The sequence below is a fragment of the Seriola aureovittata genome, chromosome 12 (genome assembly GCF_021018895.1).
Source record: "Seriola aureovittata isolate HTS-2021-v1 ecotype China chromosome 12, ASM2101889v1, whole genome shotgun sequence".
NCBI lineage: Eukaryota > Metazoa > Chordata > Actinopteri > Carangiformes > Carangidae > Seriola > Seriola aureovittata.
Window position 1 is genome coordinate 19668632 of NC_079375.1, and position 14800 is coordinate 19683431.

General features: G+C 41.6%; 4 protein-coding genes across 5 annotated transcripts; 2 read left to right on the forward strand and 2 right to left on the reverse strand.

Moving 5' to 3' along the window:
- Window positions 1-375: 375 nt before the first annotated feature.
- Window positions 376-2990, forward strand: imp3 (IMP U3 small nucleolar ribonucleoprotein 3). Its single transcript, XM_056391015.1, has 7 exons — window positions 376-618; window positions 820-927; window positions 1166-1240; window positions 1339-1418; window positions 1582-1633; window positions 1788-1860; window positions 2027-2990. The coding sequence occupies exons 1-7, from the start codon at window positions 482-484 to the stop codon at window positions 2051-2053; spliced, it is 552 nt and encodes a 183-aa protein (XP_056246990.1). The 5' UTR covers window positions 376-481; the 3' UTR covers window positions 2054-2990.
- On the reverse strand, window positions 2696-4879 carry sec22ba (SEC22 homolog B, vesicle trafficking protein a). The gene is made up of 5 exons (XM_056391014.1): window positions 4737-4879; window positions 4143-4252; window positions 3824-3984; window positions 3586-3732; window positions 2696-3289 (listed from the first exon to the last, which is right to left on the reverse strand). Exons 1-5 carry the CDS (start codon window positions 4809-4811, stop codon window positions 3135-3137), a joined length of 648 nt encoding a protein of 215 aa, XP_056246989.1. The 5' UTR covers window positions 4812-4879; the 3' UTR covers window positions 2696-3134.
- Window positions 4203-11548, forward strand: zgc:55943 (uncharacterized protein LOC406337 homolog). 2 transcript variants are annotated; one of them, XM_056391018.1, is made up of 6 exons: window positions 4203-4261; window positions 6426-6570; window positions 8014-8093; window positions 8518-8588; window positions 8758-8821; window positions 10544-11548. In XM_056391018.1, the coding sequence occupies exons 2-6, from the start codon at window positions 6480-6482 to the stop codon at window positions 10583-10585; spliced, it is 348 nt and encodes a 115-aa protein (XP_056246993.1). In that variant the 5' UTR covers window positions 4203-4261; window positions 6426-6479; the 3' UTR covers window positions 10586-11548. The 2 variants fall into 2 exon arrangements, with proteins under 2 accessions (XP_056246993.1, XP_056246992.1); XM_056391017.1 differs by lacking the exon at window positions 4203-4261 and adding an exon at window positions 5112-5372.
- A 1306-nt stretch (window positions 11549-12854) lies between these two features.
- On the reverse strand, window positions 12855-14772 carry tsen15 (TSEN15 tRNA splicing endonuclease subunit). Its single transcript, XM_056391016.1, has 4 exons — window positions 14608-14772; window positions 14443-14524; window positions 13650-13785; window positions 12855-13558 (listed from the first exon to the last, which is right to left on the reverse strand). Exons 1-4 carry the CDS (start codon window positions 14662-14664, stop codon window positions 13387-13389), a joined length of 447 nt encoding a protein of 148 aa, XP_056246991.1. The 5' UTR covers window positions 14665-14772; the 3' UTR covers window positions 12855-13386.
- Window positions 14773-14800: the final 28 nt, after the last annotated feature.

Below are 14800 nucleotides of genomic sequence, written 5' to 3' on the forward strand. Positions count from 1 at the left end.
TCTGGATTAACGACATAATTATCTCGTTAATTCAGAAAAACTAGATTTTTTAAACCTCTCTAAAAAAGATTGATAAATAAAACGAGATAATGACGTCGTTATTTCATAAAAAATTGATTTTTTTTTTAAGTGGATGCATTATGTTTCTGTAGTTTCAACTAAAGATGAAGAGCGTCTCTCTACAGGAGGTAGAGAGGATTCATGCGGAACAGCGGTAGATGGCGCTGTTTCACACTTTGACTTGATATTCAACTTTAAATTGTCGCCAATGAAGAAAAAACATTATTGGTGTTGTATTAGAATAAACAGCAAAGCCGTATCTGTAGGGGGCAGCATTGCGCTTTACAGTTTACATCCTGCCGGAAATTCATTAGACGAAGAAGAAGAGGAAGGACAAACACGTGTTTCCTGTTTCCCCCTCCAGTCGCGTATGAAGGATCCAGCTTTGTAAATAAGTTGGATTTAAGCAAAGGGTGTAAAAATGGTTCGTAAATTAAAGTATCATGAACAGAAGCTGCTGAAGAAAGTGGACTTTATCAACTGGGAGGTGGACAACAACCTGCACGAGGTCAAAGTGTTGCGGAAGTATCGCATCGAGAAGAGGGAGGACTACACCAAGTGAGTATCTGAGTGGTCATTGTAAGCTACTACTAAAGCCTGTGAACCAACCCTCGAAATATTATATGACTGCAGAAAAATATAAAGTGTAAGTAAGTTCAGACGTGCTGTGATCATTATTCCAGATGACCAGTTCATACATCGTATAGACACTAAAACGTGGATACAGTGTTGATGGTGTTTTTCTCTCGCATGTCTCAGGTACAACAAGTTGAGCCGTAACATCAGAGATCTGGCCCAGAAAATCAGAGACCTGGACGAGAAAGACGGCTTCAGAGCTCAGAGCACACATCGACTCATGGAGAAACTGTGAGTGAGAGAGTGTGATGACCCTGTTTGACTCATTTACAGACTCTGATTACATTTAAGTCTAATATTCCTTCATCCACTGGAGTTTGTACCTTGTCTCTCTCTCGTCAACACCTGCACTGGCATATTAATGATAGGAGGTACAGTGTTTGCATGGTGGGCCGGGGTCCTGTATGAAATCTCGACTCACTCACACTGATATCGCGCTGATCATTTTTGGGTTTCTTCATATAAAAAGGTACAGCATCGGCCTCACCCCCACCAAACAGAACCTCTCCCTCACAGAGAAAGTCACGGCTTCTTCATTCTGCAGGTAAATAATCAATACGTTAGACTCTGATTCAGTCGGTAGCTGCCAGCATCCATCACCCGGCTGTTTTCTTGTCACCCTGATCTGTGTGTCTCCTGCAGGAGGAGGCTGCCCAGCATCATGCTGAACCTCCGTATGGCCCAGAACCTGAAGACAGCCATCACCTTCATTGAACAAGGACGTATCCTTCATTTCTGCAACTGTTTAAACCAAAGAGTGTCTGATATTGTAATGTACTCTGTGTTTCTGTGTTTGTGTCATAATACCTTTTTGGGAGAAACTACATTTGTCTACGTCCAAGGGTAGAATTTGTTTTGCAGTAGTTGACCTTGACTGTGTCTCAGATGTGCGTGTTGGCCCAGACATCGTCACAGACCCAGCATTTCTAGTCACAAGGTCGGTGTCCGCATTTGCTTTTGACTCGATGTAGCAAACACCTCTTTACGCAAACTGTACGTTCTGTAAAATCTGAAGAAATGTACAGTCAAGGTGTCTGTGTAAAAGCCTCTCCAGTGATCAAATATTGACATCATTACTCTTGTCTTTCCAGAAATATGGAAGATTTTGTCACTTGGGTGGACTCCTCCAAGATCAAGCAGCATGTCATGAATTATAATGATGAGGTGAGTGACGTTTCAGCATCTGTTTACATATATTATCCTGCAGTCGTTTCAAACAAATAACCGCCTCGACTTTGAATCTGAATCGTAAAACACACACATAAAATTGCCATTGGGGCTAAAGCATAAATCTAATGTTGCGTAAATGACCTTTGTGTTTCTTTTGCAGAGAGACGACTTTGATCTGGTGGCATAAGTCTGGTGGCAAACGTCCATTTGTCACCCTGGAAGACAGGAAAGAGACGAGAACTCTGCTCTTTTAACTGTGGCATGAATAACTCTACAACCCAGTCTGAGTCTCCTGTCAGCTTGGAAATTATGGAGAGGGAATAAGTGCTCCCGTCTCCTCAGGAGCCATTACTCATTTCAGCAAGGACAAAACGAATGGACTACCGGGCCTTACATCATTCACTGAACACCTCTATTGATGTCATCGAAATCTGCAACTGATATCTGATAACGTGACAATTGATCATCCCTCCAATCATCCAACATGTCTATGAGTCTGGAAGTGACGCGATTCATCTTCAGTCTGTGTTGGTGCCTGTCGCTATCACCTTTTGACTCTTTACTCTGCACCTGAGCAGACACCAGTGGCACAGGGGTGCAGAGCCTCAGGTGTTCCCTCTTCATGTTTGCCAGTGGAGCCGCTCCCAACATTGGCTGTCATCACTCTGGTTATACAGAGCAGCTTCCAGAGATGTGTAGGTGTGACTGTTGTTTGTGTGAACATGAGCTGCCTGGGTTAGTGTGTGTGACCAGGGAAATGCTGGTTTACAATGCTGTTCATGATATTAAAATAACTTGTGTCATACATACAAATGTAAAATAGAAGCTGGCAATTTGATAAATATTTAATCTTTTCAGTAAGACTTTGTTACAGTGTAAACTTTGAACAATAAACTTTTTTTTTTTTAATTACAATATTAAGACTTTCCACCATTAACCCCTGTACTAATGTGTAAACATCAGTTTGGCAACACCCTCTCTTAATATTCCAGTAAAGAGAGTTACATGAACTCACCATAAAGCATTTGCTTCCATACATAGAAGTCCCATCACAGACCAGTGGCTCAGTTTATACTGTATGTGTAGCATCAGTCAAAGCTGAAAAAAAAAAAGCATAGAAAGAACATGTACCCCCGACACGGACAACCTATACGACCCCTTTAAGGCACCCTGCTATATAATGGAAATGTGGCGGGATCTGTTTAAATGATTTGTTTTTAAAGAGAGACACCCTCTCCTTAATATCAATGTCTTCGTCTGCGAGTCCATCAGAGCCACCAGAAGCGCACGTAGATGATGAGTGTGAGGAAGAACACGGTCACAGCGGCCACCTTGGCATACGTGGAGCGAGTGTTGAGGTATTTTGCATCGCTGCGGTACTTCTTCGACAAGGTAGACAGATTGCTGGCTTTTGTGTCTAGAGCTGAGAGAAAGAATGCAAACGGATGAATTGGGGCGTCTCTGAATCATTAAATGTACATTTAATTTAGAAAATTGGTGCAACAGCACAATGCCTGAACACTCCACAACTACCCACATAATTTACTGTAGAGCAGAATCAAAGCCTTCATGACACAAAACACATTTTATATTGCAATTTTTTTTTTTACAAAAGTAGTAGTTAATACAGCAATACTGTGTTGCATTGCATTATATTACCAAGTATTCTTGGTATTTTGCCCCCTGTGTTTTGTGCCAGTACTTTATTCCTGTACTTACCAGAAAGGGCTTCTCCTCTTTGCAGAACTTCCTCAATATTTGCCACCATAATTCTCTGGACATCCTGCAGCTCAGTGTTAATATTGCCCAGATTCCTCCTGCCTCTGCTGTCAACGTATGTCTTCTTTGTTTTCTGGATGTATGTGTCTGGAACAATGTGTGCATGAGATAGTCAAGGCTTTTGTTCTTTCTGCAGGGACAATGCTCCACAAAGAGATCACACAAACGCCAGTCTTACCAAACTCGATGAAAGAGTACGGCCTTGTTACTCTGGGCACTTTTCTTCCATACTGATCATAGAACTCATTGTGGAGGTGTTCGAGGTAGGCAAACGCCATCTTTTTGGGAAATGAAGCCTCACAGAGGGACAGATAGCAAATACCCTGTGCTATTAAATAACTTAAACAAAAGAGAGAAAAAAGTTAAGCTCGGATCAGTGGTTATTTGTAATGACTTTGATGCCTGGTGATACATGAACCAAACTCAATTGTGCAATATTACAGCAGGAACTCTTGGGTTTTGATGACACCCAACAACAGTACTTGTTTTTAACTTACTGGAAGTTCACGTCCCCGGCCTCCAGGGTGCAGCGGTCCGGACTCTGAGCATTCAGTTTACGGCACAGCTGTTTGGCTTGGCTCTGGTACTGCTGGAGGTCTCTTCGTGACTGGCAGAGGTAAACAAGAATAGGTTATAGACGGAACTGACATATGTTGAACTGTAGAATATTATATCAACACTAATACTTAAATAACACACATGGTTTTTTTTGGACCCACATGAATACGTTTGACTTAAATGTAAAATTCTTGCTCATTTGCAAACGAAGCTAACGTTAAATTCATTAACTAATCAACTTTTCTGCTAACACCAAACCATACAATAAACTTTTTTTTTTTCATTTAGTTAAACGTTATCGTTAACCGACATTCACATTTAAAATTAAGTTATAGTTTTATTAAATATTTGTAATATTCTGATATACTACCAAGTATCAAAAACATTCAGTAAATATATTTCCAGGGGGCCTACTCAACATTTCTTAGTGGATAAGCTAGCCACCGTTAAATATGGAAAGTTTTGAATGGAGTTTCGCGTGTGTTTCTCCTCAAACACAGAGTCTGTGTGAGGAAGATGAGCTTCATTCATACCTGTTCTTCCTCCTGGACGGACGCAGAGAGCAGGAGTCCGTCCGCCACGCGAGCGATCATCGTTAGTAAAATCATACCGACGGAGGTCAGTGTTCGGCGGCGTCAACTGTCACTTACGTCGGAGGAACTGAACTTCAACAAACTTAAGTGTGTTTTTTTTTTTTGCTGTCAACTTTGATGATGCAGAAGGAATGAGCTGGACGGAAGTTCGTGGTGCGTCGGTGAAATAGGTCCGAGTGGGAACTGATAAAAAAAAAAAATACACCTTCGTAGTCAATTTTCCGTTGCATAAAGAGGTGGGATACGCTTCTAAAATCGTATGGAAAAATAGTGCGGGTTGTTTAGTGGTCTGTGAGCAAGAGTAATTTCTAAAAAAAAAAAAAAATCATATTAGCAGTTGTTTGACTCGCTTCAGTATTTTTGTAATCTTTATCACTTTAACACAGTATCAGGCCATGAGCTCCAATAGTCCGACCAGACAGCTGGCAGACGGACTGACTGCACCTCCACTGCTGATGATGCCTGTATTGAGCCGAGAGGTGCAGATGCGGTCTGTGTGTGTCCTCCGTCTGGAGTAAAAGCCTCTCTGAACTAAAACCAGAGGAAGGAGCTCGGAGCCATGGATAAAGCAGAAAGGTAAATTTGCCCCACTGCTGTTGGGTTTATTTCGCAATCTATTGTTTGTTTATGTGGCTCCGTCTGTGTGATAGTCGTCTCGGCGTTTCCTGCTGGCCGTGGAATGGCTGCTCTTTTCGCATCTTTTGTTAATATTTGTATACGGAACCCTGGTGGTTATCTCCTTTCTCCGATGTTGTGTCTGGCATTTTGCAGCTTTTAGGCGGATATATTTTCCTCTTGCATCTCTCGTTTATCATTTGCTTGCCTCTAGTTTAATGATATAGCCCAGTGATGCACCGTTTACAGGATGCAGCTGCAGCCTTTCTCTATATAAATGTACAAATGAAAAATAATAGTAATGTGGGTAGTGGTGTGTGAGGAGCAGCTGACTGTGCAGCTGGACTCAGCTGTGCGGCCGGTGCGTTTAGGATCAACCTGACCATACGGGGATCAATCACTCTGATTTTCCCAGAGCCTGTGGTCTAACACACTGTTATTTGAGCCATATTGCTGCGGGTCTTACAGGCCGATAGACCGGTGGAGATGGAAGCCATAGTTTAATCCTCTGAGCTCCACAGAAAACCCCTCATTCACTAATCAAATGCCCCGGCGGCTTGGCACAGTGGCATCGTGAACAGCTTGAAAGGCCTTATTGTTGCGGTACAGCTGGCACCGCCGTGCGCACGTTCTGATTGGTGTTTTCCCAGACCAGCATGTGCGTGACTCACAACCCGGCGACACCGTCTATTTTATTGTCTGTGCGGGAATCGATTGAGATGCCCGCGTGTATTAATTCCAGGGTGGGGCGCTTCATGACTAATTGATTATGAAAAATTAGTGGTTCACAAGCTGGAGTCCAGAGGATTTCTTCCTCTGCGAGAGAAGACTGGTTTACTTCTGTGATGATGAGAGCCCTCACTGACCCACAGATGCTCCTCAGATGATTTCCCCAGAGACCGAACCTTTATGTGGAGGCCTGTCTGAGATCCGAGCCTTCTCTGCTTGGTGGTCTTTGCTCCTCACCTACACACACCTAACCACGCAGTGTCGCTCCCTCATACCTGTCCCCAGGTGTGCCTGCGGTGCTCAGGAGTGAGGAGGAGAGCAGCTGAGGAGGAGGAGGAGATGGGCTGCACCTCTGCCAAGCAGGTGTCTGCCGTGCCCAACGGTGAGGAGAGCCAGAGTAAAGCCTACAGCAACGGGGACCTCCTGTCCGGTCAGTCTGTTCACTGAACACATCAGAGTGATTCACTGCTCACAGGGAGGTTACAACACACTTCTAACACAGTCTGCACTACCTGCATTTTTACACATTTATATCAATGAGACTTACAATATGGGTATGTAAAATCAAATAATAATAATCCACTGTTGAGCTTTATATTAAGTCTTTTTCAAGAATGTTGAGAAATTGTTAGCAGTATTCAATAGCGCTGGAATGGACCTTTGTCAGATAAGGATGGAGTACATGCAGCTGCACATGAAACGTCAAACAGTTCAGGTGCTACCATCATGTTTAAGATGAATTTTGTCTTGGGCTGCAAATAACAGTTACACTTCACAATCAATTGGTTTGATTTTATATAAAATGTCCATCATAGTTTCCCAAACTCTTTCTTTTTTTGTCAGAAAAACCCAAAGATCTTCAATTTATGAGAGAAAAGAGAGAAAAGCAACAAGTCTTCAGTAAATATTTTTGCCTGAAGTGTGACTCACAATTGTTGCTGATTAAGTTCCTGTCAGTCAGTGGATTAATCAAGAAAAGCTTTTTCAGCTTGTGTCTATAAATGCATTTATATATAAAAACAATAAATAAAGTATGTTCAAAACACAACTTTATATCTCTCTTACTGAGTCACAGTAAGAAAAATTCAATTTTCAAGCAATTAAATAATCTGAAAACAATTTTCAAAAGCTGTGAATGAAACAGTGTTGATGCAATCTTAATTTATCCATTTAAAAAAAAAAGAAAAAAGAAAAGGTCACCAGTAATGATGATTGGATGAACTTTGTTCATGGTCCAGTTCTCTGGGCCGGATTGACCCTTAATTAGTGCTTTATTAAAGGCAGGTGTGCTTGAAACTGTTCCACTCAGACACTGGGATACTATCACCAGACAATTGTTGCGCATTACTCAGGCCTAACAAGTGTGGACTAATCTGACATGTTTATTGTTTTCATAATAAGGTTGTCTTTCAAAAAAACACAGCTGCTACGGACTCTGGGCTACAATAATCATATCTTACACAATATCAATGTGATGTGTTACAACTGTATGTGTCCATCAGGCCATCATTACTATGCATCATATCTCTATTTCCATTTCCTCTCTGATTGCGTGGGAGTGAGATGGAGGAGGGGGATGTGCATGTGTGAGAGAAAAGATGGAGAGCAAAGAGGAGAATCAGACTGACAGCTCATGTGTTTGCCGCTTGCCAACCATTGTTAAGAGGGGATTTAGTCTGGAGCGTGAGAATCCAAGCACATAATTACTTTGCCAAGTACTGAACTGTGAGAACTATTAACCCGGAGGATTGTGCTGATCAGAGTGGCTGTGAGTGGGTCGTCCTCTGCGTATCTGCCCGCCGGCCTCTGCTGTCATGTATTAATAAGAGGAGATGTGCTCCTCTCGGCTTCTCTGTCTCCCACTCTGTCACAGATGAGTACAAGATGAAAGGAGTGGAGAAAGTCAAGTTCATCAGTGGAGAAGAGGGAGGAGTGGACGGCCAGGACAGCACAGTGTGTGATTCTATTGTATTCTTTTTTTTTTTGTCTCTAATGGGACATTTACTGTGTTTAACAAAGGCTTCTGTTTATCTGCCTGTTTGTGAAAATAGCCAATTTGTAATCAAACTAAGTCATGATCAGATGTTAGAGCACCCTGCAGAATACATTTGCATATTAATGAGGAAAAACCCGAACAAGGGTAACACAATAATGCTAGAAGATAATGGGGTTTCTATTAATACCAGACACGTGTTACGTAAAGTTAAGTGCTTTTAGATATAAATATTTTCTAATACAAAATTTTGTTAAGTTTTATTAGTTCAGATAAACAGCTTAATTGAAATAAGTCAACTGTAGAGCTTCTTAGTTAACTGTCTGTTTTTTCCACAACTATTTGATGATGTGCACTTTTATTTATTTGTGTGGCGTCCTGCAGGAGAAAAGTGCTCTCCTTGGTAAAGGTGAACACATGGATGAAACAGGATCAAACGGAAATGAAAAGATACTGTAAGTGTCACCGACTGATGATGCTGTTTTTGCTCTTTAGATATCATTAACATATATTAACATGTGGTGTATTATTAGTGTGTTTGTATGTTCGTTCACCAGCTAACTCTTCATCATGTCCATAGTCACATAGCGAGGCTCTAAGCTGCTGTATCATGTTTCCTTGCAGAAGCATCCACTCCTCAGAGAGCCAGCAAGAATTCTTCAGGATGTTGGATGAGAAAATTGAGAAGGTGAGGAGAGACGAGCCGCCACCGCAGCATCACATTTTGATTTTGTGTTTCTCCAAAAAGCCCCTAAATGCTAAATGACATAATGGAGGTTAATCCTATCACTGCAGCAAAGCTGCAGCGAGTGAGGACACAGCAGATGACATGATGATATCACAAAAGAGCCTCAATCTTTCACGGCCTGTGTTTTCCAAGAGTGTCGTCTTTTCAAGTAATATTGTTGAAAACCTGTTAAATCAGGTATTATGTGTTTCCAAAGTCTGATTTAGCTTATTCTGCTTATTCCTCTCTCATTAACATGCATTTGGAAATCATGTATTGTTTTCACATTTTGTTATGTTTTCCTCATTAATCGACACTCAATTCCCCGTAATGACAGAAGGAAAAGGAGATTTTTCAGAGCCGGAGGCGTTATGTTTGTGGTTCGTCCCATTCTCGTGAACATTATATCACAGTAACTCTTTGAGGGTATTATTTCAAATTTGGTTCCAATGATCACTTGGACTCGTCAATAAACTTATTTGATTTAAGTGGTCAAAGGTCAGAGGTCAAGCTCACTGTTTTTGGCCAAAACTCAAGAATTCATAAGCTGATTATGACACAATTTAACACAAATATCTATTTGGATAAAATGATAAGGTGATGACATTTTATGTCCAAAAAGGTCAAAGGTCAACCTCACTGTGACATCATAATGTTCTGCAAAAACGCTTAATTATTCAACGCTGTAACTCAGGAAGGGGAGATTGTGAACATGTTTCCCGCCATGTGGCTGGTTGGGGGAGGCATACAACCGCGAGGCAGCTACTCTAGTAATAAATGAGCTGTTTAGCCATTTCTAAAATTTGTCTTTGATGAGAGAAAAAATGAATTAAACAATTTTAGTATGAGGCTGCAACACAACATGCAAAAAAAGTGAAGGCGTGTGAACACTGTGCACTGCGTGAGCCGCACTGTTGCACTGGCTGACATATTCCTTCATCACATAGTGACCAGGCAGTGTAGTTTATTTTGAGTCGATCCCACATACACCATCCTACTGCCGGAAGTACTCACTAGCACACCAAATGTGTATTAATCCTCAGCTAAAAATAGTCCCCAACAAATGCCCCATTTCCTCCTGTTTGAGTAATGATTGCTAAAAACTACAGTGACCAGCTGTTTATGGAACATTACTTAGCCTTTTTTAGCCTTATGAATATGTTGACCTGTTTTTAAAGATTAATGTCGTCAGAGGGGAAAACATTTGGGTGGAGATCAGAGCCACAGACAATGTGAGGTAGAAGGTACTCAGGAACAGGCTAATGCGTGGCAATGGGATTTGTTTAATATAAAATAATGCCAGAGCTGCAGTCAATAGCTCCTAGAGAAAATGTTCTGCAGTGTGTGTGTGTGTGTGTGTGTGTGTGTGTGTGTGTGCGTGCGTAGCTGAAGAGTGCATTTTATTTTTTCTGTCTTCTTTGAGTCTCCTAATGGTGATTGGCCTCTTAATAATAAATCGGTCTCTCTATGATTGTTCGTAGATGCGTGCATAACAGTGGAACCCAGTTAATTTAATTAATTATTAATTGGATCATTTACATGTGCTATTGAATGCATTTACCCCACTTCTTTTTCATATGAATATTTGAGTAACATTAATATTGTGATGCTCATTTCATTAGCTTCATCCTTGGGGATAAGAAATACACAGTAAACATTAGCGTGTCTGTGTTTTGTGTCCAGGGCCGAGACTACTGCTCAGAGGAGGAGGAGGACATGACATAGCACTGTTGTCGTGTATCCATCGGCCCCAAAATGAGAGGAACTGTCATTCCAGTGTTACGGATGGACCGTACCATGTGATGCCATGTCCAGGGGGACTCCGTCTTGTTCTCACTGTCCCTTGTACACACCTGAGAAGAATGGATTACCGACTTGAATCAAGCACCTTTTTTGCCCTCCTGCTCACAACCTGCTCGTCTGATTAACCCCCGAGAAAGACTGAAACCAAAATCAAAGGTGGTTCAGTATGTTTTAAGTTTTCAAAGCTCTCCAAAGAGAGGGAGAACGTTGAGGTTTACTTTTCTTGATGAAGCCATTGAAATGTTGGGATCGTAAGGAACACTTGCTTTTCTCTCCCTGCTTGGATAACTCCTCAAAGGTCAATATAAATGGATGTCACCGAGATCTCCTGTAGACATTTGAAACACAGACCGTTTCCGACTGCGGAAATGACCAGCGCTGTTGTGGACACTGAGTCAAAGTGAAAATAATGTCTGCGTCTGCATCATTTTGAATATTTCATCCTTGAATGCCTCCCTGAAAAGTCAACAGGTTGGAAACTTCCTTAATTCCAAGACACAGTATGAACCTCTTTTCTACAGCACGTCGGCCAGTGCAGTGTGTTCGTCCGTCCATGTCTGTTTCTGTTATGACGTAGAGTATTTATGTTGAATAAGGCTCAGGGTTGAAGTGTTGTAATCTTTGTCCCATGCAGTCAAGTCCTTCCACTCATTAAGACACTGCTGCACCATTAAAAAGACACACATGCACTCACACAGCAGGGTTACTGGTGTGCCCTGCTTCGGTATCTGCTCCATGTTAACCCCGCAGGGTGGACACTGCTACATCACATATTAGTCTGATTATGTATTTCGCTCACCAGTGTTATGTCGTTGTGTTCAGTTTCTATGTCGAAATTTTTGTTTTTCTAGAAAAATAAAAAGTGTTTTCAGTAACTTCTCCACACAGCGGACACTGTTGTGTTGTTTAAAAAAAAAAAAAAAAAAAAAGAACTGGCAGCACAAGTGCAGCCAATACAAACAACCTGCCACATGAATGACTTTGGGAACAATGAGCCCAGTGTAGCGCAGACAGGTGTGGTATTATTCTAAGTGAATACCACACATGTTGATGAACGGCAGATTACTTGAGTCAAAGTATAGAAACTCCTGATCAAATATTATTCTAATACAAGTGACGGTGGTGAAGTCAAATTCTTATTTGAGTTAAAGTATTGGAGTACTTGCTTTGGAGTATTCAAAAGTAAATTTTGTTTATTCAACACATTGTTGTATTGTTCCACAGTGTAGTTATAAAATCTTATGACTGTGAAACAACCTATTGACTGACTGTAGAAGGTGTAGAATAAAAAGCTTGTAGAATCTGCTAAAGGCGATAAAGAAACATGGCAACAACTACTACAAGCTGTCTGTTTCAAATTTTATCCAGAATTAAAAACGCTACACATTTCAACATGCTTTCTAAACTTGGATGGCACATTTTTTGTAGGTAGTGATGAAGTTTGGTCGTTGCAAAAACAGCAACACGGTGTATGGTCTATCGCATTTCTGAAAATAAAAGAAAGTTCACTGCTGAATAAAAGCTCAAAGCTTCAAAGTATCGACTACTTCATAGAAACGTTGTGCAGTCAAAAGTACAATATTTGTCTTTTAAATGTAGCGCAGTAAAGGTCTTAAGTACAGACACTCAAGTAAATGTACTTCCTTACTGTCCATGCCTGATGAACGGTAGTAAATGCTCCAACTTGCACTGAAACTGGACAGTGGTTTAGAGCCACTTGACTAGAGTCAAGTTTAGCTTGTAAGTGATTTAATAACTGGCGTATTTGTCAGCTGTTAAGTAACAAGAAATTGCAGTAAAGAAATGCTGATGTCAGGTGACTTTAAGAAATGACTGTTATTACACAGTGTGTCCACCAAGGGGCACCGATTAGTTTATTTCTGTAGAATGTGACTGAAGTGAGATGTGTGGCTTGTAAACAGACAGACTACAAAGGTTTTAATAAGTTAATAATCAAAAATAGACCAAAAATCTTTATAAATATACGAGTTCATTAAACATAACCTTGTTGCCACTTTCAACTGAAGCTCAACTGAAGTTACACTGTCTGAAAATTATCCTTTCAAAATAAGACACTTCTGTTTTTAAAGGAAATAACAAAATAAGATTAAGAGCAAACTTCAAATTTTTGGGGACAAACTAACAGAGTCTGATAGTTATTCACAGTCACTTAATAACCACAATCAAGAAATCTTTATCAAAAATGTTTATATTATATTTCTCTTGATAATCAAATATAACTTTAAAATATCAAAATCTGTATCAGTGTCAGTCCAGTATCAGTTGGACTCTGTTGTAATGCTCCCAAAAAGTTTCGTGGATGTCCTGTGATCCAGCTCATTAGGTGCCATTTGAAGGTCACGAGGGAGGCACGGCGTAAACTGCACGTGACCACACAAAGTACCCGTCTATGTGAGCACGACCCTGACTGCACTCAAAGAGCCCCTTTCAGCTTTGCTGACAGCGCAACAAAAACCTCCCAAAAACTACGGCCGACGAGTCACAAGATAAATGTCAGTGGGTCACAAGAAGACATTATTTTGAAAATCACTGGACTCCACTGGTTGGATGAGGCCACTGACTTCTTATTGAGAGGGAATGATTGGCTGGGCCTAGCAGCCACACACAGCACCTGGAGGGCCACCGTGGAAGCGTCCAGTTGTACCTGCTTCCACATCGTCAGCCCGTCCTTCCGTGGTTCATCAGCTTCTCCCTCCAGCTGCTCAGTTCTTCTGCCGTCTCTTCCGGTGATGTCGGCGCCCCACATCCTGGAAGGGGCCTACAGGAGGGTCAGGCGTCACCAGCCCATCAGTCATTCTCTGGTAGACCAGGGTGGAGTCAGACGCCACCGCACACAGCAGCATGGGAAAGCCTCTGTCCAGCACGTGTCGTATGCTGCACAGCAGGGAGGAGGGTTATAACTAAAAGTTGTGAAAAAATGGGAAGATGAAATCTGGTGGTAGAAGTCGATGAACGGTCTCGTCACCTTTTGTGGCACAGAGATCGGTGAACAGGCAGAGGAAGGACAGTCTGGATGGGTGCTCCTTCCTTCTCTCTCCCTTCCAGCAAAACCGCCTGAAGTTCAGGAATCTTGACACAGGTCACCTCTTTCCACTGACGCACTGTGGAGACCGAGGATCACGGCGTGGGCGTGTGAGAGTGGTAGCCTTACTTGGCAGCGAAGGTGCCACAGACAAAGGAAAAGTAACTTCTACCTTTTATCTCCAGCCTCACTTGTATTGCTCTTGTTATGTACATTAAGGGCAGTAAATGTCATGTCACTTTTATGTCTCAACAGGAAACTCTGTCGCCTGTGGACTTGACATTACCATGGACAATATTAAACAGAGTTGTAGCAACCATTTAAGACGCCAAGTCCGTGACCTCAGTACTGTGTGAGGGAGTTTTAATAAACAAAGGAAGAGTTTACAGTCTACACTTACACATAAACTACACATCACAGGATTTAAATGCCATTTACCATTGTCTTTAGACAAAAGCCAAATGAATTAAATTCAAATAATCTTATATGATTTTGCATTTCCCCACTAGAATTATATATTAAATGTTGTTTGAAACAGGATTCACACAATCAAGTTTGTTGGTAAATTCTGCATAAATCAATACATAAAAATGAATCAGTTGAATGGCTAAACGAATAAATACAGAAAAAATCCTGAATAAAATGACCCTCTGTCTGACGCACACAATCATATAAAAGGAGACAAAAACAAAAAAGACTGACTCCTGTAATGACTTCAAAATCTTCTCAAACTCACCCTCAGCAAGATCCATGTACACGAGAAAAGCTGCATGCACCTGGGCGCTGTCCCCAACCTCCAGATCCTTCATCTGCTGATACTGACACAAAAGAAACACCGCTGGTTAGTGCGTGATTTCTCACGGGTTCCCTGAACGCAGCACAGAGCTCCACTGACACTCACCGCTGGATGCAGCAGGATCCAGTTCTGAGGTGAAGCTTTCTCTGACGCCTCAGACATTTTAACTCCTCAACGTATCTACAAGCAAAGCACCGGCTCATTAATCACAATCTAATGTCCGACACACCGCTGCTGTCACGGCATGTGTGGTCCGTGTTCTCAGGTTTCGCCGGCGTGCTACAGTGAAAGCCGTCCG

What these genes read in the sequence shown, in the direction of transcription:
- imp3 (XM_056391015.1), top strand. Translation starts at nt 482, where the DNA reads ATGGTTCGTAAATTAAAGTATCATGAACAGAAGCTGCTGAAGAAAGTG. An exon ending in ACGGCTTCTTCATTCTGCAG is followed by an intron (nt 1,241 to 1,338) that starts GTAAATAATCAA and finishes TGTCTCCTGCAG; the next exon opens with GAGGAGGCTGCCCAGCATCA. An exon ending in CCAGCATTTCTAGTCACAAG is followed by an intron (nt 1,634 to 1,787) that starts GTCGGTGTCCGC and finishes TTGTCTTTCCAG; the next exon opens with AAATATGGAAGATTTTGTCA.
- sec22ba (XM_056391014.1), bottom strand. Translation starts at nt 4,811, where the DNA reads ATGATTTTACTAACGATGATCGCTCGCGTGGCGGACGGACTCCTGCTC. An exon ending in GCCGGGGACGTGAACTTCCA is followed by an intron (nt 3,985 to 4,142) that starts GTAAGTTAAAAA and finishes CTTTTGTTTAAG; the next exon opens with TTATTTAATAGCACAGGGTA. An exon ending in AAGAGGAGAAGCCCTTTCTG is followed by an intron (nt 3,290 to 3,585) that starts GTAAGTACAGGA and finishes TCTTTCTCTCAG; the next exon opens with CTCTAGACACAAAAGCCAGC.
- zgc:55943 (XM_056391018.1), top strand. Translation starts at nt 6,480, where the DNA reads ATGGGCTGCACCTCTGCCAAGCAGGTGTCTGCCGTGCCCAACGGTGAG. An exon ending in TGGACGGCCAGGACAGCACA is followed by an intron (nt 8,094 to 8,517) that starts GTGTGTGATTCT and finishes GGCGTCCTGCAG; the next exon opens with GAGAAAAGTGCTCTCCTTGG. An exon ending in TGGATGAGAAAATTGAGAAG is followed by an intron (nt 8,822 to 10,543) that starts GTGAGGAGAGAC and finishes TTTTGTGTCCAG; the next exon opens with GGCCGAGACTACTGCTCAGA.
- tsen15 (XM_056391016.1), bottom strand. Translation starts at nt 14,664, where the DNA reads ATGTCTGAGGCGTCAGAGAAAGCTTCACCTCAGAACTGGATCCTGCTG. An exon ending in GTACATGGATCTTGCTGAGG is followed by an intron (nt 13,786 to 14,442) that starts GTGAGTTTGAGA and finishes CGGTCTCCACAG; the next exon opens with TGCGTCAGTGGAAAGAGGTG. An exon ending in CGATCTCTGTGCCACAAAAG is followed by an intron (nt 13,559 to 13,649) that starts GTGACGAGACCG and finishes CCTGCTGTGCAG; the next exon opens with CATACGACACGTGCTGGACA.